Raw genomic sequence first — 25,626 nt, forward strand, 5'->3', positions numbered from 1 at the left:
CTCAGTGCCAGCCTTGAAAAACGATGGAGGACGACAGAAGGCATCAGCCCATGAACATCTGTGGCAAACCCCGGCTGTGAGCCCACGGCCGTCTCTCCCAGGGGACAGACGGAGGGCTGCAGAGGGCAGTGAGGACAGGGCCGCAGGACACTGGGCTCCGTGTCATTCCCTCACTTGGCAGGAGGTAGCCTGCTCTGGCCGTGGCTCAGTTGGGAGAACTGATTGGCAGGAAACCAGTGCAGCTTCCAAGTCAGCCAAGTGGCAAAGATTCCTTCCTTCCCACTCTGTCGGCGAGGCTACAGTTCCTACCGGGTCACAGCCAGCTGCACAGGCCTGAGACCGAGGAACGTGACAGCAGGGCCGGGAGCAGCCTAGGAATGTGCCGTCCCCTCCGACTGGCGGGCCCCTGAGGAAGACAAGCAAGTGCAGATGTGTCTCCAGCAGTGAGGGGAGACCGGGCAGAGCCGCGCACCAGAGACAGGAGCAGCTTTCCCAGTGCTGGTGCACGAGCCCTTGTGGCGACCAGCTCTCTCAGTCCCGACTCCTTGGAGCACACATTTCAACCATTGGGAGAGTCAGCTCATCTTTTTTTTTTTTTTAAATCAAAGCCTGAAGCTCTGTGCCCTCATGCCCTCCGCTCCCACGGGAACAATGGCCCGAGGTGTTTGGGGAGCCTGGGATACCACAGGAACACATGCACTGCAAGCAGGGGCGCGTCCTTCCCACGGGCGAGGCAAGTCCTCCTCATTGAGGGGAAATGGAAACAAGCCAGCGTGAAAGAGAAGAGGGACGTGTGGTCAGCTTCAGAAACAGGACGGAAAATGCATAGAATTTAGTGCAACTCTGGTTAGAGCACATGCTGTAGGAAGGAAAAAATGCAAGTTTTTAGAAACACTTTCTGCCAGCTGAACGTGATGGGGTTCACTTGGGAGGGAATGTCAAGGCCCAAAGGAAAGAATGAGTTCTTTCATCCTCCAAAAACTAGACCCATTTTGGATTATCTGTGTATCTACACCCAGTTGACTGACTCGAGCTGACTGTAGCTAAGCTTCCAGAAAATCTTGTTTCAGTGAGAAGTTTGGAGTAGAAATGTGGAGATGAAGATCATTACCATAAGTGCTTTCAGAGAGAGAAATCGGGAAAGAGATTGAAGACGACATAGTGGGAGAGGGTGGGCCAGCTCTGAAGGCTCCGTCCCCCCTTGGAGGATGCTCCCCGAAGGGAGCAGTCTATGCATTTCCACTACATTCCTCTCCCCCAAGCTTCTGGCACCTCACAGCCACCTGCAGGTTGCCCAGTGAGGCACTTCAGGTGACTATAAAGAGCTTGCAACTCGCTCGCTCACCCCAGGCCCTCTGTAATCGGAAGACCCTGCACTCATCGAATCTGAACTGCTGTGTGCAGCTGCACTCCTGTGGCCTGCAGAAGGCTGGGCAGCAGGTGGCCGCAGGCTCTCCCACCACCTGCCTTCCCTAAGCCCCCTGGGCAGCCTGGCTCCTTGCCCCCACGAGGGTACAAACAGGACTGAGCGTCTTCCTGAGCCGCCCTTGGCCCTCTGGGGTGTGAGGAGTCAGCAGGGACACACTCCCCATGCCACCGGAGCCATCTGCACTCAATTATAAGCCTTTGGAAGCCAGCAGAGGGCTGTTTAGCTGCTGCTGGTTCTCTCTGATTAGCTAGTTCATGTTTTTGAATATTGCACATGCTGCAGCCAGCTGTAGGAAGCATTCATGATTCAAAGCTTCCCCCCCGCCACAAAAAGTGCTAAGCTAGTTATTACTATGGGAAAGGGAAAAAAAGTGTAAAAGCCTTTCTTTCTACTAAGTTCCTCTTCCTATCTATAAATCCAGCTTCTCCCAGGACTGGAACCATTCCTTTGTCCATTTTCTGCAGGCACCATATTACCACTTGCTGCAAGATGGTGTGTAATTCCAGCTCAGGCATTATCATCCAAGGTCCAGTAGACTCACTTCTCTCCTTTATTTTGTGTGTGCAAGAAACCTGATGTTAAGGCATCCTTTTAATGAAACCATTCCAGAGACTCAACTCTTTGCAAGTAACTCAGGAGCCAGGACCTACTGCTGAGCTTACTTTCTTTCCCAGGTGCTGAGCCAGGAACAAATGCCATACTTTGTTTACACCCGAAATCCTCAGTGTTCTCTGCAGGCAAGAGGCAGTCAGCTGGCTACAAACCCTCATCAAAATCGCTATGGATGCTCACTAAAATGTGTATTCCCCAGGCTACATCGTGGACTTGAAATCTAGGCTCACATGTGAGCAGATGCCCAGAGCTGAAGATTTGGGAGTCTGGTGAATACTGATCATGAAAGCCAAGAGATTAGCTAGTTCACAGGGAAAAAAATACGGAAATAGAAGATGCGGGTAATGAGCATTCCTTCCTCCTTCTATCTCTGAACAAGGCAAATAGACTCATTCCTTTCCGCATAATATACAAGCTCGATGGTAAACAGCAGCACCAATATGCCAATAGGCACAGGACACTCTATGGATATCAAGTTCTTTGTAGCATGGGTTCTGTAGGCTTATGACTGTCACCTAAATTTTCACAACTTTAGGAACCCATCTACATATGGAACAAATAATTCTACTTTCCATGTTGAGAGAGAAAAAAATGCCTATTGAAATAGCAGGAAGACTCAAAAGTGATTTCATTTTTTTGATATGCAATTTTAACTGTGTCTAAGTAGAAGAAAGTCTGTACCAATTAGGGGTTGTTCACTGAGGAAAATGGGAGCCACATGTCTCACTATCTGAGGAGGGAGTCAGAGATCTGAAAAGGGAGAAAACTAAAAGGAATCGGTGGTGTCCGACCAGATTCGGAGGCATGGTGCAAATTCAGTTTTCAATATGTAGATACAGAAGTAAGTGTAGATATTGTGTGCACATGTGTGTATAAATGAACACACATGCAAGCAGTCCCAAGGCCGGACCACTGAGATGGCCTGGGACCAGTGGCTCCACGACAGCACTGAGCACACTGCCTGGCCGGTGTGGCTCAGAGCACCGTTCCACAACCAAAAGGTTGAGCATTCAATTCCAGGCCAGAACACAGACTGGGTTGCCGGTTCAATCCCCTGTCCTGGTGCATACAGGAAGCAACCAATCGATGTTTCTCTCTTACATTGATGTTTCTTGCTTTCCCTTCCTCTCTCTCAAAAAGCACTGAAAAAAGGTTCTCTGGTGAGGATAAAAAGTAAAAAAAAATAATTTTAAATAGTACTAAGCACACCTAACATTCAGATCTTAGCTTTAAAATAATTTTCCACGGTAAGACTGGAGTAGGGAAAATAAAAACTTGAAATGTCTCACTAGGCCAGAAAATAAAATATAAAGGGGACATGTCAGAGCCACAGGCTCCAGCTTGAAGGTGCTCCCACTGGCCCGACCTGAGACCATTTAAGCATCCAAAGAAAAAAGGTTAGTAATGGACCATAACCCAATGAATGAAAAATGAAACTACAAGTCTATGCTGATACAAATTACTAAGTAAAGAAGGGAAGTGATTCTACCATGGAAAAGCCTGGCAAATACCACCTTAAACAAGTGGCCAGCTACTGTCATCGGAGAGGGGACAAGTGGAAATCGGGCTCCACCTGATAAAATGCAGAGAGGACACCGCATTGCTTCTGTGCTGTTCCTGCCAGAAATGCATAAATTAATCCTAATCACACAGAAACACCCAAAATAACTGGCCTGTAATCTTCAAAAAGAGTCAAGGTCAAGAAAGCCAATAAAAAGCTCAGCTGCTATTCCAGAATAAAGGACGGTACAGAGGCAAGATAACTGAAAGCAGCATGTAATTCTGAACGCACCCCTTGCCTAATAAAGGTCGTTATTGGGACATTTGGGAAAACCTGAATGAGGTCAAAGGATTAGATGGTAATAAGGTATTAATGGCAATTTCCTGATTTAATGGTTGTTTTGTGGTTACACAGAAAATTGTCCTTGTTTATAGGAAACGCACACTAAATTCAGGGGTGGTGCTCAGGAGTATTAGGCCCATCAAGTCAGCAGCTTACTCTCAAATGGTTCAGGTTCTATATTTTTAATTTTTCTGTTTGAAAATATTTCAAAATAAAAAGTTTTTAAAGGTGCCACTTCCTTTTTGTCTGCTGTATGACTTTAAAAATCACTAATGATGAAGACGGTGATGCTGAATATGGATATTTCAACATCAAGAATTTCTCAAAATTTCCCTGGCTGGTGTGGCTCAGTTGGCTGGGTGTCATCCCGCAAACTGAAAGGTCGCTGGTTTGAGTCCTGGTTGGGGCACGTGCAGAAGGCAATCAGTCAATGTTTCTCTCCTGCTCTTTCTCCCTCCCATTCCCTCTCTCTAAAAAGAAAGAAAAAGAGTTTTAAGAAAAGTTTCACAAAATTATTTCTTGAAACAATAAAAATTGTTTATATAATATTTTGAGTGTATTTTGTCTAAAACATTTACTATGGCTAGTTTTTAAAAATCAGCAAATGAATATGCACTCTTCTAGGTTGAATTAAAGTTGAATATTTACAGTTTTAAAAAGTATGATTGGAAAAAATACAGTTCTACAAAACCTGTGCAACCCAAATTACCATCAAAATATTATCAAAATTAAGATGATATTCAGCAGCATTTCAATTTCTCATAACCAGTTCTCACAAGCAAAGATATGTATGCTTTAAGAAAGTGTCAAAAAGAAATAGGCAAATCTGAACAAATTTACCAAGTGTAATAAATTAGAAATAAAATCATAATAAATGAATTTATGGCTCACGAAGACATTCACAAGTAGAAGTTTCCTTTATCAGCTTCTCAGAGTTCCTCTCATTTGCTCCCTCCTGACCTCTGAAAGGTGGGAGTCACCACAATTTGGTTTACATTGAACTTTTCAGGGACATATGACCTGAAAAGAAAGAGGTATCGGACATGATGCTGCCCGGTGCTCCATCCGGTAGCAGCCCCTCTCCTGCAGAAATGATCAGACTTGGATCCAAGTGGCACAGAATCAAGCATTACGTGTCATGCCAAATGCCATTTCCCGCCCAGCAGATTCTCATCTTTCTCCGGTGATGAAGAGGTGGACGTTCTTCTTGGACTGCAGCATCTGCGCAGCCCGCTCCACGCCAACCACCGCTGCCAGCCTCTGGGCGTCGTACTTGGAGTAGAGGGCAGTGCAGGTCCAGGCGGCTTCCTCTCCTCTGGTGGTGGCTCTCAGCATGTTACAGATGTCACTGTAGAAGTGGGGATACGTTGGCAGTTCATAGAAAATCAGGTTCCTGATGCCTTTTATGGTATACCTGTTAGAAGGGAAAGAGAGGCTGTGTCTACTTGAGAAAACGCATGGAAAAGCTGCCTCGTTCACTCTTGCTGCCTCATACTCACGGAGGAAGATAGGAGCACAAATAAGACCGAAGGTTATTCTCATCTGAGCTTGAAGGGCTTATTTTTTTGACAACATATTTGAACTCCTCATATCTGGCTTAAGGTAATGCTAACATAAATTGCATTTCTTGAGCCTACTCTGGGTAGGCTGAGGAAGGGTGGACCTACGATTACAAGTCTGAGAAAACTTAAAAAGCAGGAACTTAAAATTTAACATTATCCTTTTAACAATCAGGCAAAACAGGATGTTCTGTAAAGAAGATGAGGTCAGAGCCAGTACATAAAATAAACTGCAAAAACTGTAAATGCATTCCTCTTAGTCTTTTGTCGTCACTCTTTAGACCTGTTAACTCCATGGCAGATGTCCCAAGTTCACCCATTTACAAAATCCTGCCTGAGGACCCATCACGCATTATGAAAAAGCAATCTGTTTCAACAGCCCATGCACTTCTTTTCCCGCTGCGCAGTGCTGCACGGTGGGGGCTGGGGGGAGACCCTAGGAACTCCTGTATGGCTCAAGTCGAGGTCAGCCATTCCCTTCGGGGTCCCGTGACAAAAGATTTTATATGTTGACACGGCTCTGGTTTTTCCTGTCAGACTTTCTCACACATTGCTGATGTTACAGGCTCCCTCGGGAATTTTTATTCAGAGGATAAGCTTTCCTTGCCTTTTCATCCCATGGTTCATCCTACTCTCTCTGAAGACCCTCCTCTTTCAAACTGTACCTGCAATCCATTCCTTGGTTCACCCTTCGACGTCACCTTTCCTTAAAGGAATTCTAATGGCTAATGAACGATGGCTAATGGGTAAGCTGTTCTACCTCACTAGCTATTAAAACAAACAAAAACAGCCCTGGCTGGTGTGGCTCAGGGGATTGAGTGCTGGCCTGTGAACTGAAGGGTAGCGGGCTTGATTCCCAGCCAGGGTGCATGCTTGGGTTGAAGGCCAGGTCCCCAGTTTGGGGGCATGTGAGATGCAACTGATCAAAGTCATCTCTTGCACACGGATGTTTCTCTTCCTCTATTTCTCCCTCCCTTCCCCCTCTCTAAGAATAAAAATGAATAAATAAAATCTCTTAGAAAAATTAAAAACCAAACAAAAACAAACATGGAGTTCCACTTCAGCTTAGTATGTAGAAAACTCAAGAGAACATTGTTCCCACACTAACAAGAAAACTCCAGGTAATCTACAAAAGCATTCCTTTTCCTGATCCTAGACAGCTGATGTCAGGAGGCAACCAAATGAACTGCTTTAATGGGATGCTGCTGTATGTTTAACAAATGGTTCTTACTGAAGGGAGGGTGCTGATTTGAAGCATTTGCCAATTTCTATGGTGTAAACACTCCCACCATGGCCAATTTCAGGCTACCAGTGTCATGTTGCTGAATTTGGAATTGGGAAGAGACATTCAACCAGATCTCAAGAGCCAGGAAGAGTCCAGCTTCAAGCCACCAAGGACTGTATTCCAGAGTGACAAACCCCTCTGAAGAGAGGACACAAGAACTTGTTTGCCTTTGGCAGTGAACAAGAAGAGAACAGCTGCCAGGCAAGAGAAGGAGACAGAGAACATGGGTGTGTGCAAATATGGCAAAATGCTAATAGCTGGCAAAGTCTAAGTGAAAGGAGTTACAGATGTTTGTTGCTATATCCTTATAATTTCAAAATAAAAAGCTGGGAGAGGAAGGATGGGATAGAACTACATATATTAACTTAAAAATACATCCATGATACATAAATATATATACACACTCATATATATATATACACATATATATACACACACATATATATACATATACACACACACACACACACCCCCCCACACACCAAAATGTTAACGTATTCAATTTCTTTTCAATGAGCACATAGAATTTTTAAAATTAAAAAAAAAACCCATACCAATTTTGGTATGTTTTTAAAAATGCCTCTGTGTATACATGTGCATAGATGCATGTGCACCTATTTTTCACACGCACACACAAAAAAATAGAAAATATACCAAAATGGGGATTTTTATCAGGACATTGAGATTTCGTCTTCTTTTTAAACCTATATTTTTTCCAAGTTCTCTACAATAATTGCATAACACTATTATAATGAATATTTATAAAACAACACACCAACTCCATTAAATGTTGTATTTTAAAAACAAGAAAATCTCTCCTCGTCCCATGCGTGCACAGTAGAGACTAGGTACCCCCTGGGGACAGACAATGTGACCAGGGCCTCTCTAGAGAGGCAGTCAGGGCCAGCTCTCCACGACCTTCGGAACCATTTTCCCTGCCTTCCTTCTCCCTTGTATGCGTTCTGGATCTGAGTGATGCCTATGAATACGGCCTAGCACCCCGATGGGACCTGAAATTAAGAACGTTCCAGATGTCTATTCTACCCATCAACTGTTAACGATAAATGAGGCTCCCACAACCGACTTCAAAGGCTGGCTCCTCTGCATGGTCTATGAAGAACAGGTCTACTACTCCTAGAACTGGGGTTCCCATACAAGGGCAGGGGGTGCTCAGAAACACCCCAGCAGCCGTCCCAACTCCACGAATCCCACTTCCAGAGTTTCCGCCTTGCCCCCGGCTGACCGCTCTGCCTGCTGTGGTAACCCAGAGTGCTTGGGAAGGGGCCGCGAACCTCTCTCCTCAGGAGGGGCCACCGTGACCAAATGCCCACCCAATTCTAAGATTCTACTGGTTTCACCTCCTCCAAAGAAAACAAATCTTCAGGCTGAAAATTTTTCGCGAGCTCACAAATAAATTATAATATTTCTAACACTGTCTACTTCCATAGAGAACGTAAATACAGAATTTCAGAGTTGGAGAGTAGTAACGTTTACAACACGTGTCCTTTTCCTAAGGTTAAATAAGAATCGAATCACAAAAGTGCTGCATATCAAAACCCCTGCCACCACCTTGGTGACCTCTCAAGCAAAAACTCTCTGACTGCAAGCCCTGCGATAATTAGCAGTTACAGAACTCTAAAGTACATTTTTCCCATTCACCTTCAACACTGGATTCACCTGTCAACCTGGTGTAGGTTATAAAGCAAACAGCACATGCTAGGTCATGCTAGGTTTGTCTTTATAATGACCTGCAGGCAAAAACGGTTTGGTAAATAAATGAATAATGTAAGGGGACCATCCTGCCTGCTTCAGACGATGAGCTCCTTTCTCTTAAGTAGGACATCCTGTTCTTCACTTGAGAAGCTGCTCAAAGCAGCGCTCATCCCAGCTACTTCCCACTCGCTGAGACACTGCACCAGGCAGCTTTCCAATGTGCCCCTTCACTGCAAGGGCCTGCTTTCATTTGTCATGCCGACAGGAAGCTAAGAGCTCTTAAAGCCTGCTGAGTACAAACTCCCCCAAAACACCACTCTCCAACATGAATGGAAACAACTTACTGGGACATAACGTCAACACGCGAGCACTCATTAACACTCTGGCCAACAGCCTTGTCTCTTGGGTGGAGCCCACGAAACACAACTGTAGTCATTTCTCAACTCTCCACTCGCAGGTCACCTAGTCAGCAGAAACCCAACCAGATCACGCTGCGGCAGTCCGCTCTGCCCGGAAAGCTGCTGGGTTCCCGCCTCCCCATCTTGGTAACAAGAGGCATGACTGCGGAGCACCACCCTAAGATCAGCATACAGGCAACGCAACACCGAGATGCATCGACCCATATGCTCCAAAGCCTGGGAGATTTCTGGCTCCTATGTTGTGGATTCTCCGAGAAAACGTGCCCCTTGTTAGTATATATGACTGAGAGTAAATAAAACAGTAAAGTCAGAACTTAAATTCACTGGACATTACTGTGAATCACAAAGGAAGGGGCAATAGGACAAAATTTCCATCTCTTCGTAGGTGAGGTCCAAAAAGGGCTTTCTCATTTGGCAGCAGAGAGAATTAGAAAAACTGGGGGGACAAAGGGCAGCAACTATCCCCAAAGTAACAGAAGGCTCAACATTACCAACACTGTAATTACAATTTTTTAAAAAGGCCAATCTCACTTATTTTATCAAAGTCTCATGGTGGGGAAGCTACATAAAGGCTGAAACCCTTAAACAGCCAACTCTAAGCCCTGACCCTTTGCCTCCAGCAAACATCAAGGGGCCCCTTGTCCTGCTCCTCCTCGGTGAGGACGTAAATGTGTGCCCACCCCTTCAGGACTCACCGAAGCTTTCTGAACACTGACGCTGTGCTCAGCGTCTATCCCAACATACTACACAGCCCCCAACTTGTGTCTGCGCTTCTATGGCAGGTCCCTCCCCGCCCTGTATTCACTTGCGCTGCCCCCATTAAGGGCTGTTCGACCGTGTCCTTCCTGAAGTGCACGACCACAGCTACAGAAAGAGCCCTGCGTATGGCCCACTCTAGATCTGTGCACGGCTTGTGCTGTAGTCACTCATTCATTTCCACAGCCTTTTCTAATGATGCCCATTTCAGGAGGAAACCAACCATCCAAGAACAGTCTGGCCAGCCCCAAACCTCTCTGGCTTCTCTGCAGGGGGCAGAGTGAGGGAGCATCTTGTAACACCACAAAGCCTACCAGGTGCCACGTGCTCAGAAGCAGGCCATGATTTGCTCTGCATCCCCAGCCCCGACCCAGAAATGATGCTCAAAACCTGGCACTACTTTACCTTTTATAGAAATGGAAGCGCTCTGTGAGGAGTAAAAACTGCTTCTCTCCCTGAAGGAAAAAGTGTCTGGCCCTGGAGATGCCTGACCTCTGGGTGTACTCGCAGATGTGGGTGAAATTCAGCTCCTCCTTCTTGAAGTAATTTCGGAGACGCACGAAGTCAAAGTAGGAGGGGACGTAGATGAGCGTGTGAGACATGACTGCATCACGATACTGAGGCAAAATCTTGTTCACAAAGAAGTTAAACCTGATTTGGAAAGGCAAAGGGCAAAGTCAATGGTCTACAGCTGAGCCCACAGCATCACTGCTCACCGATGACGCTGGGCAGGAAGCAATCTATCTCCCTTCACCTCCCCAAAGAGGCCAACGGGGCTTACCTCATTGCAAAGAGATTACACAAGCATAAAACCTGGTAAGCACATTAAAAAAATAGGCACTAACACCATTCATCAGAAAGGACAGAATGCTAGTTATCCCAGAAAGTTATTCTAGGAACTATCCAACCATACCACGCATTCATTCATTCATTCAGTCTGTCATCAGTCAACAAGTAATTGCTGAACACTTCCCACACACTAAACACGATTCTGCTACCATCGGGCCCCTGACTAACACGATGAGGAGATGGGACAAAAATACAATCAGAAAAATTGTTCTTCCCCTGACTGATATGGCTCAGCGGATTGAGTGTCATCCTGCTGAAACCGAAAGGTCGCTGGTTCACTTCCCAGTCAGTTGCGGGCCAGGTCCCCAGCTGGGGGCGTGCATGACATAACTGATGGATGTTTCTCTCGTGCATCAGTGTTTCTCTCATCCTTCCTCCTTCCCTTCCCTCTCTCTAAAAAACTAAATAAACAAAATCTTTAACAACAAAAAAGAAAAACAGTTCTTGCCCTGAAGAGCTTGCAATTCAGTTGTTGACCTGGGATACCTCGCAATACTAAGCAGTGTAATACAGCTTTGAAACACCACAGTCTAAAGGGAAGGACCCCTGATTTACTGTGTTAACCCTGCCACTAACCAGCTAGGAGAAGCAGGCCTAGGCACCTAACAACGCGTGATTAGGGTCAACGATCTCATCCCATTGGGTAAATGGTAATCTGCAAAACCAGCATGGATCCAAGTTCTAAATCCCTCTGTGTGGCCCTCAGGTGTCTGATGGACTGGGAGGGATAGGTACCTGGCATCAATCACTGAAGCGAGGTTTTCAGCTTCCATCCTCTGGAAGACGTGTGGGAGCTGCACCAGCACGTGACTGATGGAGCCTGTCATCGGGACATTCCTCACAGCCACCTGCCAGAAGTCAATGAGAGCATTAGGCGGCGAGCTGCCCCCACTGTTGACCAAATGCTCTCCTCTCCTTCCACCTCACGACCCAAACAATATACAACGCTTCGTGGGTATCCAGAGAACGCACCTGGCCTTCCACATTGATGCAGTACCTGTTGAACACGGAGTTGATCTGGGCATCCTGCAGGGCCCCGAACAGCAGTGTCTGGCGATAGTACTTGGACCAATTATTGAGGCTCCACATCCGCACCCGAGAAAAGTCCACTCCGTGTGAGTCCAGAGGCAATAGGTTCATGTGGTTCATCAAGTGCTTTCAGCAGAAATAACACTACCATTAATACATATTGAATATTGCCAATTGGGCACAGCTAAGCATTTTACAAGTCTATCATTTTATTTAACCCCATGGATAAAGTACATACTATCATCTCCCAAATTACAAGAAAAACTGAGGGTCAGATCGAGTGAGTGACTCGTCCACAGTCAGGCAAACGACCCCAACAAGAAGATAAGATTGGCCACCTCTTGGACTTTTTGAAGAGGATCAAAATGTTATCTACAGAAGCAGTCCTTTAAAAGGAACTTCTGAAATGCCCCCCTAGTCACTCCATGGGTTCCTCAATCCCACACTTGGACAAAAAGGAAAATGACATGGAAAACAGAGCTAGTGTCCTTCAGTAATGTATTCGCAAAACATGAAGTGATTTCCAGAGCCATTACACGTTTTCTTCTCAAATTAAAGACTATGACAACTGCCCTGGCCGGCATGGCTTAGCTGGTTGGAGCGTCATCCCGTAGACTGAAAGGTCACGGGTTCTATTCCAGGTCAGGGCACATACCCACGGTGCAGGTTTGATGCCTGGTTGGGGTGCTTTTGAGAAGGCAACCAATCAATGTTTCTCACATCAATGTTTCTTTTTGTCTCTTCCTTCCTCTCGCCAAAAGCAATGAAAAAAATGTCCTTGAGTGATGATTAAAAAAAGCTATGACAACCACTAACACGACTTTTCCATTTTAATTGTATTTTTACCTTGTAATATATGTTGAAGGGTAATGACTACTATAAATCTATCCCCTACTTTATAAATAAGTACTCCCTTTATTTGTCCCAAACTTGCTGCAAGTCCTGGGGCTGTAGGACAGGTAAGCTCTCATATGCCTTACAACACAAACCTATAGTTCTGTGATAAGGATTGTTCTAAAGCACAGGCTTTTAATCCTAAAACTGACAACACTGCAGAGTATGTGGAGAGGGAGAGATAAAAATTACAGTAGGGGATAAAGACATACTACATTTCTCTGCAAAACAAAGCCCCACGTTAAGAAATCATGAGCAATGTTTTCCAATCTCCACTGAAAACCAAACAAAAAAGAATGAGCATAAACTGTAAGAGGAATTAGGTGAGGTAAAGACATTTCTAATGGGAAGGATTTTCAACTAACCAAGCAACCGATCCACCATACTAAAGTGGTCTATTAGCAGAATTCTTTCAGGAGAAGAAATCTTGTCTGAAGATCTGAAAATACTGGCAAGAATTTTTGTTTCTTTGGATAGTTTACTGACCAATCTGTGGGTAGAAGAGGGGACAAAATTTTTCACTTCCAGTTAGGAAATGTGGACTATTTCCTTGTTTCCAAACTAACTGCAATTTACTCTGGACTTAAATAACCCCACAGGATTTAAACCATCAAGTTTCATGTCCCTCTAAATGTGAACGAGCAGCATTACCAGGACATGTTCCCAGTTCTGCATCAGGTAAATGTCAGCTTGATCAATGATGAGCAGCTCAATAGAAGACAAAAAATCAAAATCTCTCTTCTTCTCCCCTTCTGCACCGAGGATGGTCCTCAAACCCAGCGGGGACGCAATAAGGATGTCCGAGGAGTAAAAGGGGGCATAGAGCCGGATGCTTCTCTGAAGGATTGCCACTCCTACACAAAACAGCCAAGTACACATCAGTTCGTTCATCGCTACCTAGCCATTGGCTTCCCCCCTCTCAAAGTACCTCCACCCTTATACCTTCCAAATCTTTCCCCTTAGAACATAATCGTGCTCAAATTGATTTGGTTATTAAAATCAGCATTGCCCCTCCCTTGCCCCTGTGGTCCCTTCCAGCTCCCACTCTTTTCCTTTCCTTGGCTATCAAACTTTTCCAGAAAACTGTCTCTACTTTGAAATCTCCCACTCACTCCTCAATGCACCGCAATCTGGCCTCTGATGCTCAGGGTTCACTGAAATGGCTCTTGGTAAGGTCACCAATGGATCTCAGTTACCAATTCAACGGCACTTCAGTGTTTCTTGCCATGAATGTGTAAGTATTACTTTGAGCACAGCCTCCTTGAAACATTCTTTTCCTCACTGGTGGTTTCCAGCATGTACTTCCATTTCTATCACTGACCCAGCCATTATTGATCTTTCCAGATCCAAACAGCTTTTCCACAAATCCCTGTATTCACCCTCAAGTTCTACTTTCACTCTATATAGAGCTTTGGGTACATTTATTTGCTAACTATGGTTTTCACATCACCTTTTCACAACCTCTTTCCTGAGTCCCAGGCTGGTAATACATATTGGCAGCTGGCTGGACACTTGTACATGTTTAAAACGGTGTATCAGCTTTTAACCCCTTGCACCCTGCACTCCAGCCATGCTGAAGCCTGTGTGACTTAGGTCACAACCGGCTTATTTACCCTGAAGCCCCTGCACATGCAGTCTCCTGCCTGAAATCTCTTCCTCCACTGTGACCACCTCCATTTGTAACTGGCTAAGTCCTACCCAAGATTCAACTTAGTACAGATGGCACCTCCACCAGGCCTTCCCTAACCACCCTGTGCCCATGCTGGGAAAGGAGACTGTTTTCAATGTTCCCAGAACACCCACTGCATCCTCTGATCCTAACAGTTATGATTCTGTACTATTTCCCCATGACGCTGGACTTTTATTTCTACATCCCCAGCTTCTTAACAGTGCCTGGCTCATAGTAGATGCTTAATAAATGTTTGATGAATGGGCCTATGTAACTTATGAACATTTTCCAAGAACTTCATTCTATCAATGTACAACCAACTGAGTATGTGGGAGCTGAATGAGAGGCGAGCAAAAGCGTGAAATGTTGAGTGGGAGTAAGTCCTGCACGGCGGTAACGGAGGGGCAGGCACTCTGCACGGCCGGCAGGAGGGAAGGCCACCGTTACACCGACACTCAGTTCACCCAGCCTCCCCGGACCGACCCCCTCAGCCAACCGCTTCCAGCTCCCTGAGAACTCCTGTAGTTCCGACTACATGCTATAGCTATGGGCGTGCTGAGACCTTTCTGTTACAATGTGTGTGTTTTTGTGCCTTCAGAGATGCTCCATCCCAAAGGCAGGTGTGCATCCCATCGGCCTCGGCAAGACTGTCCCCACCAGTAGACAAGATGTCTCAAACGCACTCTGCTTCTGTAAGGAGGCTGAGTCAGCGAGCCACTGAAAGAACGCCTAATTCCAGGCTTCCAGCCTCCAGCTCTGCGAACCTCGCCCCTGAGGTTCCCGAGGGTCTCAGTTGTGACAAGGAGGAATTACCGATCCGAAAGTGGTCGTCGATGTTGCCGACAAACACAGCTTCGTAATCCTCAGGCCTCTTCAGGTTGGGTGGTCTCTCCTCGGGGTCCGAGCCATACTCTCCGTTAAACCTCTTTTTGTTGCTCACGATTATTTTCTTCTTGCTGTCGCCCTCCAGGAGGCTAATGAAGAGCTGTACCACCCTCAGCGCAGCTTCCCGGAACGGGACCACTATCAGCACCTGTGGAGGAAGCAAGGGGCAGCCTTGGTGGGGGTGGGGGTGGGGGTGGGGAAGGGGAAAGGGAAGGGGAAGGCAAGGCAGTTCCAGGTGAGCCTGCTGAGGACGTGTAGCTCAAGAGCTCTCTGTATGTACGGCAGTGGCCCCAGCCAGGGACCATATCTATGTCAACCCCTTTGCATGGAACCTGGCTCAGTACTAGAAGCTGAGCACCTCTCATATCCACAGCACCATGTCCTGTGGATTTTAATCTCACGGTTCCATGGGAGGCGATTCTCAGGCAGAGTTTGGAAATACTGTTGAGACTAAGGCAATGCCTTTAACAGAGGCATCTAGGAGCAAAAACGCAACGATGTAAACACATAAGCTCCTTGAGGGCAAGGAATGTGTCTCACTTCTGTCTCTCCCAATACTGAGTACTGTATTTTTATATGTAAGAACCAAGGAACAAATATATGCTGAATAAAAAATGTTAGATGTAATAAGTAGAAAATAAAGCTGATAAGGAAAAGCACTAATGCATCATGCATCACTACTTTTCTAGTACATTCTGTAGTACGTTTTTCAGAAATAATGATAAAGCATTTCTGAAATAAGATCATATTTTAATGGGAAATATAGGACTTAGTAGTTTTCCAAATACTTCCTAAAATGCTTACAGTTACAACTGTTGATAGGGAAAAAAAAGAGGGTTCTTAATTTCTAACTACCCTTTTGTAAACAATACAATCAGTGGAAATAATCCCAATCAGATCATCCAATTTACCGTATTCTAAGTGTGCTTCCTGGGTAACCTCTCTCTTAACTTACTCTTTTTTGCAATTCTAAATGGATACAGATAGTCTCATAATCCTGATGGTCAAGACCCTGAGGTAGTTCCTCAGAAAGACAACCAGCACGGGGGACAGCAAGTCACTGCAGGGACAACAAACAGAGAACAGAGCGCAGAGTGACTGGCCCGGCTGTGAAACTAAGCGAGTGTCTAGGCTTCGGTGTCCCCAGCTATCAAACAAGGGGGTTGGAGTAAGAAACTAAGAGCCACATTAGTATTAGAACTGGAGGGTCCTAGGAAGCTCAATGAGAGGCATCTAAAAAGGTCAGGCTTCTTCGGTGTAGAGCGACATGGGCAGAGGGGGAGGAGGGACGGCCGACGTAAGACACAGGTGGCTCCATAACGTCATTAAAAGTTTAGGCAGAATTAAAAAGTGTTTTCTATCACAGCCCTAAATCCACTACAGCCTAGGTTTATAAGCCCAAATAAATGTAATCATCACTTTAAGCAGCATAACTATATAATGGGAAAAAGAAAGTTTTCTTTTCAAAGGTTTACATATGTATGTGGCTTAGTAAAGAAAAATCTCTGGTTCTCGTCCCATCTCTGCTACTCCTCCTGGTTCTCTTTAGCGAAGCCGCGGCCAATCGTAGTCTCAGTCCAGAGCTGTAACGTTGTAGGGATTAAATGAAAGGCTCATTAAGGTCCCATCCAGCTCTATAATCACACAGAACGGATTTATTAAGGAATGTTATTTATGTATGTTCAGGGTTTATCTTAACGGAGAATTACCACGGACGTACCTCCTACTCACAAGCTTCTGGTCTGAGCCGCTGGGCTCTGACCCACGTGGCTCATCGGACATGCTCACTCTTGGAAGCATTCATACCTCTAATCGTTAAAGTGCCTGAGCACCTGAGAAGTGCCAGGCACCGATATGGCGCTGCCTCACAGCCTCCTCGAGAACAAAGCTCTCCTGCTGCCACTCACCTTGGGCCTTGTTAGCCCTTGGTCCCTGAAGTCATCATCGTCACCCACCCCAAGTTTCTGACTTCGGCGTCTGCTGTTGTTGCCAAGCACCTGGGCATTGGCTTTGAGGACATGATTTATTGCGTGCAGGCAGTACACGTGGCGGATCTCCTCCCCATTCTTCAGGGCAGTCCTCTCTGGGTAGAATAAGTCCCGGTAAGAATTCATAATTAAGAAGAGCTCTTTCTGGAGGGGTGTGAAGGGGCTACTTGATTTTTCGGGACTAGAGAGAAACTGGCTGTTGGTCTTGGTCCAGGTGGATTCTAGAGGCTTCTGGAGATGAAGTGTCTTTAAGTCAAGGTCCTTTGAGGGTTTAAATGTTTCCAAATTCTGAAACTTGGATGAAAAGACAAGCTGACCCAGAATGGGCCACTAGAGGAAAGAAAGACCAAGAGCTATGTTAGAAATAAATGATATAAAACCTTATATTCGCAGAATACTTCATAATTTACCAAGACCTTTCCCGATTTACAGATCATCTCATTTAATCCTCACAACTATCCTGCAACGTAGATGCTTTCTCTTATAGTTCAGGGAATGCTGAGGTTCAGTGAGGTCATATGACTCCAACAATCTTTTTCAAACACTTTTGAAATGATAAAATTATAGAAACGGCAAACAGATTAGTGGTTACCAACAATTAGAAATGGGGCCAGGGAGGTGGGTGTGCTTCTACAAGGGCAAAGAGAAACACCGGGACCTTTATGGCACTAGAAATGTTCTGCATCTTAAGTATGGCGGTGGGTAGGGGAAGCTACACATGTGATAAACAGTATAGAACTAACAACACACACCAATGAGTAAGAGCAACACTGGGGAAATAGGAATAAAATGGGCAGACCGCATCAATGTCAACTTTCTGGACCTGATATTGTACTACTGTTCTATAAAATGTTACCATTGGGAAAAACTGGGCAAAGGACATAAGGGGCATCTTTGTATTATTTATTACAACTGCATTGATAATTATTACATCAATAAAAATTCCAATTAAAAAGGTATGACCAACTCTCATAAACAGCATCGATTGGTGGAAAACAAAAAAAAGCAAGGCAAAAACTGTTCCATATTTGAGTAATTTAGTTGTGAACCTATATCTGACATTTCAAATAAATGAACAACAGCATAGCTACTTTTTACTGAACATTTTCTATGCATCATTCAATAAATTCCTTTATTTTGAGGTAGGCATTACTGTCCCCTCGAACAGATGTGGACAGTGAAGATCAACAAGGTGGATCAATTTGTGTTAGGTCCTGTTAACAGCCCGTCACAGACGCTGGTCTAAACCCCACTGTATGGGTCACCGAAACACTCTTACCTGTCTGGCGCCTGTGCTCCAGCTTCTCAGCACCTTTTCATGCTACCCCTGCGCCCTGCGAGGCTGCTCCAGCCTCCCTGTGCCCTGCTCCCCCATCAAGCCGTCTGCCGCTGGTGTGTATCCTATGTTTGGGGAGAGTGCTAAAACCCGAGACCACTGCTTTACTTAAGAGCTTTCCTTCCCTGTGACTGAGATGACCAAGCAGCACTTACTTTTAGCTCGTGGGTAGTTTTGGGATTTGTGGCAACAGCGTGAATTTCTTTTTCGTTCAGTTCTTTGTTTACATGTTGTAGAAATGGATCTAATTCAGAAACAAAGAATGTCAGAACATTTGGAGCAAATGGCAGGTACGTTTTGGTCTTCCCCTGTGACATCATGCTGTTCTCCATGTTAACTCATCCTTTTTCCCATCTACTTGCCCCATCCTCTCTCCCAGTTCAGAGCGTGAAAGTTTCTGACAGGTTCATTTTCTTAAAGCATTTCTCTAATCATATTATTTCCCAGCTCAAAAACCTTTAAAGAAACTTCTCATTTTGAAATTTGAATTTTTGAATTAGATGGTCCTCAAATTCTTCTGCCTCTGTGGCTTTCCTTCAATTAAAAATTCTATCCTCTCCTTTACCTCATGCTTGTCTATCCAAACAGCGTCAGTGCAATAAATTCCTACCTCCCAGGAGCCTACTATGTCAGGCGCAGCGCGAGCTCCATTAAGAAGCCATTCCTGGCCCCGTCACACAGTCCCCGAGCCTGCCTCCACCCACCGACTCCAACACCCACCTGAGCCTGTTTTACCTCATCCACCGGCCTGTGAGATCCCTGAGGGCAGGCTGCCTGCCCGATCCATCTTGCACTGCAGGACACATGGATGTGCTCAGTACTCACCGAGGTGAGCGCACAATCCAAATGGCAGCACCCGCACTCAGGGTTACCCTCAGGGCTCGGAGCTGGCCACCCAACCTCCTCTTTCAGCCCCCTCATTAAGAAGCAGAGCAAAGTTAAACGAACCATTCAAGGATGCAGATGGTAAAACTTCAACCGCAACCTGTACTAACACCCAGGATAAGAATGAGCATTCTGGGTGCTAATATATCTGTACAGGCGAAACCACCAGAGATATTTTAGGATAGTTAAGCTTCCTAATGTTTCCTCTAGGAAACATTTTAATATTTGATGGTTTAGAATGAGGTTTGTGCCCCAAATTCTACCTCTATTTCTCCCTCTCCAGCATAACAATGAGCACAACCAAATAAGACAAATTAAAATTTCAGCTTCATTAGTGGTAGAGCTGGGCTGAAGAATAGCACTGGGACCAAAAAAGGCAATCAGGACGCAGAACGAGACCAACCTGGCTTGCCCATCCAGTTGCAGGTTAACAAACTGGACAAAAAAGAGAGAAGAAGGGAGAGAGAGAGAGAGAGAGAGAACAGAGACCTGCCTAAGTGTACCACAGGGTACTAAGTGTACCCAAGTGGCTGACATTTAGACAGAGGCACGGCCAAGAGGCTACGGGAGACTGCGGAGACAGAGTGGGGCTTTTGGCCTCTGGGGCACTCCATGGTAATGAGAAACAGTCACATTAGCTACTGGGCCTCACAAATCTGGGAAATTACTGCTCCAACAAAAAAAGGGCAAGTGAAGAACAGAAAGAAAAATGTAAAGCACTTCTCTTTCTTCCATATTTCGGAAGAAAATCAGAAGTCTTCCCCTGACCCCAACTGTCAAAATGTGAGGCCTGGGAAGTTGGCCTTCCCTCTTATCATTTGTAAGCTGTTTGTTCTCCTAAACAGCCTTCCCCATCACCCCTAATTCCCAATACTGCCTAATCACTGGGAAACAAAAAATGCCTTTGAGAGGTATTTCTTCCCAGCTTTTATGTAGCTGCTCAAGAGTCTGTCTGTATTGCTACTCATTCCAGTAACAGCAGATTTCATGTGCATTATTCTACAACCCCTATTAAGCACCTGATGAATTCAAACAATACACACTGAGCTCTGACCTTGTGATGTTTTCAGAGAACAGCTGCCCCCGCTTTCCTCTTCAAGAAAATTGGTTTCCAGGCTGAAAAGTGACTCGTGTTTTGTATCTGTGAACTCCTCCGGGGATTCTTGTTGCGATGTGCCAGGTGGCTCATTCCCATCTTTTCCCTCGGGGTCAGCAGGTGAGACCTTACCTCCAATTTTGAGAAACAGTTTGTAAAAGTATTAATCATAAATACAATTATACTTCTGTTGACAAATAAAATCTAACTCCTTGACCAATATCAACACTGATGTTCACTGCCATTATTTACTTTTAAGCAAATTCAGGTGAAAAACAAATTTCAAAACTAAGCTTGATTGTTGACTCAGTTCCACTTCTAGGAACTTATTCTAAGATGATAAGTAAACAAAGTACACTAAGCCGTACATGTAAAATGTCCAAAGTAGCAGTGGATTTTACGATAACTGGGAAAAGTGATTCCGTCATTTTCTATCAATGGGGTATTTAAATGACCACATGTCATTTACAATGGGATATTATCTAATTAAGAAGCTAATGTAAATCCAATTACACACATGGAAAAATATCCACAGTATATTATTAAAGAAAAAATAACAGAAATATGTGAGACCATTATATACACAAATACATGTACATATTTGTACTTTTATATATTACATCTATAAAAAAGTAGTCTGGCAGGTTATATAAAATGTTAAACATGTTTATCTTTAGGTGGTGGGGATACAGGTTAACTATACTACCTTCCTGAATTTTTACAGTAAATATATATTATTTCTATAGTTTAAAAAAAACAGACTTCATTTTGAAAAATCCAAACAGGAAAGAAAAACAAAAACAAAAACAAAACAAATAAGCCCTAAGTCTGAGGCAATTAATTTTTATCCTAGTAAAACTAATAAATTAAAATACTAAGAACAGTGCGCAACACCTTAAGATAAAGGAAGAAATGCTCTGCAATAGGCATTAAGATAGTGAGATATAGAAGGTCACCCAGATATATTCAGACAATGAAGTACTACTCCAGCAATAAAAAGTAATGCATTACTAATACATGAACATGGATGAATCACAAAATGAGGAGCCAAAGAAGCTAGATACAAAAAGGGACATACTGTATGCTTCGATTAATATAAATTTTTAGAACAGGCAAAAGTAGGTCAGCGGTTGCCTGATGCCAGAGGTGGGAAACGGACTGTAAAAGGACAAGAAGGAGCTTTCTGGAGGCACTGGAAATGTTCTGAAAGCTTCACTGTGATGGAAGTAACATAGGTGTAACATAGGTGTATATATTTGTCAAAATTCATTGAACTATATACTTAAAATGGGTACAATTTTATTATATGCAAATCATACCTTAATAAAGTTGATTTTAAAGAGTCACCTAGAAGTCTTAGTGAGAAATAGGCCCTTTACTGAAAGAATAAACAAGTGGGACTTGATCAAAAGAAAAAGTTTCTGCACAGCTAAAGAAAACATCAGCAAAATGAACAGGGAACCAATTGCATGGGAAAATCTTTGCCAATGATACCTCAGACAAGGGTTTGATCTCCAAAATATATAAAGAACTCACTCACATGACTCCAATCCAGGAAGACAAATAATCCAATTTAAAAATGGACAAAGGACCTGAACAGACACTTCTCCAAGGAGGACATACACAGGGCCCAGAGACCTATGAAAGGATTCTCAGCATCCCTAGCCATCAGAGAGATGCAAATTAAAACCATAATGATACCACTTCACACTGGTCAGAATGGCCATCATCAACAAATCAACAAACAAGTGCTGGTGAGGTTGTGGAGAAAAGGGAACCCTAGTACATTGTTGGTGGGAATGCAGACTGGTGCAGCCACTATGGAAAACAGTTTGGAATTTACTCAAAAAACTAAAAATGGAACTGCCTTTTGACCCAGCAATTCCACTGCTGGGATTATACCCTAAGAATCCTGAAACACCAATTCAAAAGGACATATGCATCCCAATGTTCATAGTAGCACAATTTACAATAGCCAAGTTCTGGAAGCAACCTAAGTGTCCATTAGTAGATGAGTGGATCAAAAAAACTATGGTACATTTACACAGTGGACTACTACGCAGCAGAAAGAAAGAAGGAGCTCCTCTCCTTCATGACAGCATGGATGGACCTGGACAGCATTATGCTAAATGAAATAAGCCAATGGTGAAAGACTAATACCATATGATCTCACCTATAAGTAGAACCTAATCAACAAAACAAGCAAGCAAGGAAAATATAACCAGAGACACTGAAATAGAGAACAAACTGACAGTGACCAGAGGGAAGGAAGGAGAGGATAACGGGGAAAGTAGGGGAAGGGTCATCAAGGAACATGTATAAAGGACCCACGGACAAGGACAACGGGGATAGAATTGAGGGTGGGAGTTGGCGGTGGGTGGAGCGGGGGAAAGGGGTCGTGGGAAAATGGAGACAAGGGTACTTGAACAACAATAAAAATAAACAATTTTTTAAAATGTTTAAATAAAAATAAAATTAAAAAAACAAAAGAAACAGGCTTTTTAAGCTTTCAATCCCATGTCTTCTCTGAAGCCTTCCTTGGCAGCATGTGAGCACTCAACCATGTATCTGTTGCATAAAAACCTGCTTCTTGAAAATTTTTGTATATTTGTGTCTATTTTCCATTAAACTAGGTTTCTTTGGGGAATGGTAATCTGATAATTCGAGACCATTGAAAATGTAGAATTATATTCTCTTTCCTCTGATTTAGGGAAACTTTGAGAAAGTCTAGGAAATCCTAAGCAAAAATATTATTTCTGCATTTTTCTGGCAAGAAGGTCCTATGTTTTCATCAGACTCCCAAAGATATCACTGAGGCCAACAGGGTTAATAGCCTCTGCTTTGCATCCACACGCTTTCCCCCAGCTCGCACAGCACAGGGCACTGTGTCCACGGGGCCATCTGTCTGTGCTCCTGGCACAGAGACAAACCCACACGAAAGACACTCACTCTCCTGCATGTCACAAGATGCTGCTGCTGTCTCTTCCTCCACACTGGCATCACTGTCACCATCTTCATTGTTCATTTCTGCCTCATCTAAGGCACTCTCTTCTTCTTCCTCTTCTTCTTCCTCTTCCTCCTCCTCTTCTTCAGAAACATTCTTCAATGTGGCAAGTAGTTTGTGGTACCCAGAAACTTGTTCTGGTTCACTGTCTGCTTCACTTTCAGAATTTGAACTATCTGAACTCTCTGACTAAAAAGAAAATGGAAGTTTTAAAAAACAAAATGATAGCGTTCTCGGTGCTACCCTACAACTATCATCTGGACAACAGCATAACGGGCTCAGACTTTCCTAAATAAAAATTGCTTTTATGCAAATATACAATCCTATCTATTCTATTCAAGCAAGCCCAGCATCACATTTATTTAAAATAGTTAATATAGCTAAGACTCTAGCAGCTCTTTTTCTTTGAACTAATGTTCCACATGGGAAGAAAGCTGACAAAAAGCTTTAGGCTATAAGAAGACCTAACATATTTGTCAGACATTTGGCCCACTTAAAGAAGCAGCAAGAGAATTACAATACAACAAAAGAATGTAGGCTGGTAAGTGTCAACAGGTTCTAACAGATTGACCTCTCAGGGCAGTTCAAACTCTGGTTGCTGTTGTAGTTATCACAATGGCATTTTAACAGACAGCTGCATTCAAAATGAAGCACCATTAATAAAATAACAGCTTACATCTAAAATAGAAGAGTGGAAATGTAGCCAAACATTATTATTATATATAACTTTAAAAGTGACAACCCAGAAACAACTATTATAAAGAAGGTATATGCCCTTCTTTATAAAAGGGCCTGGCTGGTGTGGCTCTGTGGGTTCAGTGCCAATCTGTGAACCAAAGTGTCCCAGGGTTCGATTCCCAGTCAGGGCACATGCCAGGGCTGCCGGCCAGGTCCCCAGTTGAGGGCAGGCGAGAGGCAAACAATCGGTGTTTCTCTTGCACATCGATGATTCTCTCCCTCTCTTCCTCTCTCCCTTCCCCTATCTAAAAATAAATAAATAAAATCGTAAAAAAAAAGAAAAGAAAAGTATAAAGCATTACCAGTTGACAAATCTGTGGTTTTGCTTCCTTTCCAGAAACCCTGCAAAAAAAAAACCAGGTAATTTTTAACTGTAAGTCTGCACCAATTAGGAAAAGTCTAATGATACAACTGTAAGTGAAAATGGCAGAAGATACCATTATAAACACATTCTAACTATAGTCATGTAAAAACAGCACATGCACTGGGACAGAGATTGTAAGAATATGACAAATAGATAACAACTGACAAAAAGTTTCACGAGGTCACACAACAAATACTAGAGTCACACAATAACTGGCACTCATCCAAAAGATGGCAAATAAAACACCTTGGGGTCACGTTCACTAGCAAATTTCTTCATTAGAATACTCCCCTACGTTACTGATAAAGCGGCCCACAAGGGTGGGATGGGCGTTAAGATCATAGAGTCTGGACACTGACTGAGGGACCCACAAACTACCGACACATCAGTTTCCTCACTGTAATTGGATAGATCCGTGCTGCCGAAGGTCCCAAGCAATTCTTTAAAGAAAACAAAAGACAAATCAATCCAGAAACTCTCTAACCACAAAAAAAAAAAAAAAACCAGCCGGAGTGTGGTCTGGCATGAAGTTACGAGCTCAACAGACGGTAGGAAGACCGGTGCAGAACCCCATCTCAGGCGGGTGGCCGTCAGAATGCTCCCTAGATGAGTACACGAGGCCCAACCCTGAGCACAGGCGGGCGCCAGGGAACCGTGAGAAGAGGCGGGAGCAGCCCCGTCACCATCCCAGGGGAGACCTGCGGATCTAGCCCGGAAGACGGGGGCTCCCGCTGGGAAAAGACGCTGGCAGCTCTGGCCCCAGCCGTGCCCCTCCATACTTGTCATAAAAGGGATGCTCCTCTCCGAAATCCCGAAGATGCTTCTTCTGCTTTTTAGTCATGGAGTTGAGGAGCTGGCTCTGGCTCCGGCTCCTCCGTTTACCCATAGCGAAAAATCAAGTTTGTCCGCCTTCAAAAGTCACGTTGTCTACCAGAAGTTCTCCCTACTACCCACTAGCGTGAGCTCTCCGAGGGCACTTTACGGCAGAAGCAAATTGCCATAAAGCAGACCCGCTTGTACGACAGGCGCTAGAAATTCCTGGTTCCGATTCTGCCCCCTAGCGAGGCCCTTTAGAAGCACAGGCACACGTGTCCGTTTGTTCTCGAGTTCCAGGCTGCTGGCACGTAGGCTTGGGGCCGTCAGGGTTGAGTAAATGGGTGGGCGGGCTTTGAGCTTCTGTTTTGATTGTGGGAATCAGCCTGAAAAAACACGTAGTAGCGGAGGTGGTTGAATGCAGTGACTTTATATTATACTTTAATAAAAATACCAACCA

The 25,626-nt window shown here is 44.3% G+C and overlaps 1 protein-coding gene across 1 annotated transcript; it reads right to left on the reverse strand.

The window, feature by feature from the left end:
* Window positions 1–4,396: 4,396 nt before the first annotated feature.
* On the reverse strand, window positions 4,397–25,401 carry UTP25 (UTP25 small subunit processome component). Its single transcript, XM_054562955.1, has 12 exons — window positions 25,133–25,401; window positions 24,292–24,331; window positions 23,197–23,440; window positions 20,206–20,379; window positions 18,422–18,510; window positions 16,850–17,260; window positions 14,871–15,090; window positions 13,040–13,242; window positions 11,438–11,620; window positions 11,201–11,313; window positions 10,022–10,267; window positions 4,397–5,298 (listed from the first exon to the last, which is right to left on the reverse strand). The coding sequence occupies exons 1-12, from the start codon at window positions 25,237–25,239 to the stop codon at window positions 5,055–5,057; spliced, it is 2,274 nt and encodes a 757-aa protein (XP_054418930.1). The 5' UTR covers window positions 25,240–25,401; the 3' UTR covers window positions 4,397–5,054.
* Window positions 25,402–25,626: the final 225 nt, after the last annotated feature.

This window comes from Pteronotus mesoamericanus, unplaced genomic scaffold (assembly GCF_021234165.1).
Source record: "Pteronotus mesoamericanus isolate MK-2021 breed Mesoamerican mustached bat unplaced genomic scaffold, CSHL_Meso_final scaffold_705, whole genome shotgun sequence".
Taxonomy (NCBI): domain Eukaryota; kingdom Metazoa; phylum Chordata; class Mammalia; order Chiroptera; family Mormoopidae; genus Pteronotus; species Pteronotus mesoamericanus.

Excerpts from the sequence above, each read along its gene's own strand:
- UTP25 (XM_054562955.1), bottom strand. The coding sequence starts at position 25,239 with ATGGGTAAACGGAGGAGCCGGAGCCAGAGCCAGCTCCTCAACTCCATG. Across the intron at positions 11,621-13,039 it reads AGAACTGGGAACATGTCCTG|CACTTGATGAACCACATGAA; the intron begins GTAATGCTGCTC and ends TTCTGCTGAAAG. Across the intron at positions 10,268-11,200 it reads GCTTCAGTGATTGATGCCAG|GTTTAACTTCTTTGTGAACA; the intron begins GTACCTATCCCT and ends TTTCCAAATCAG.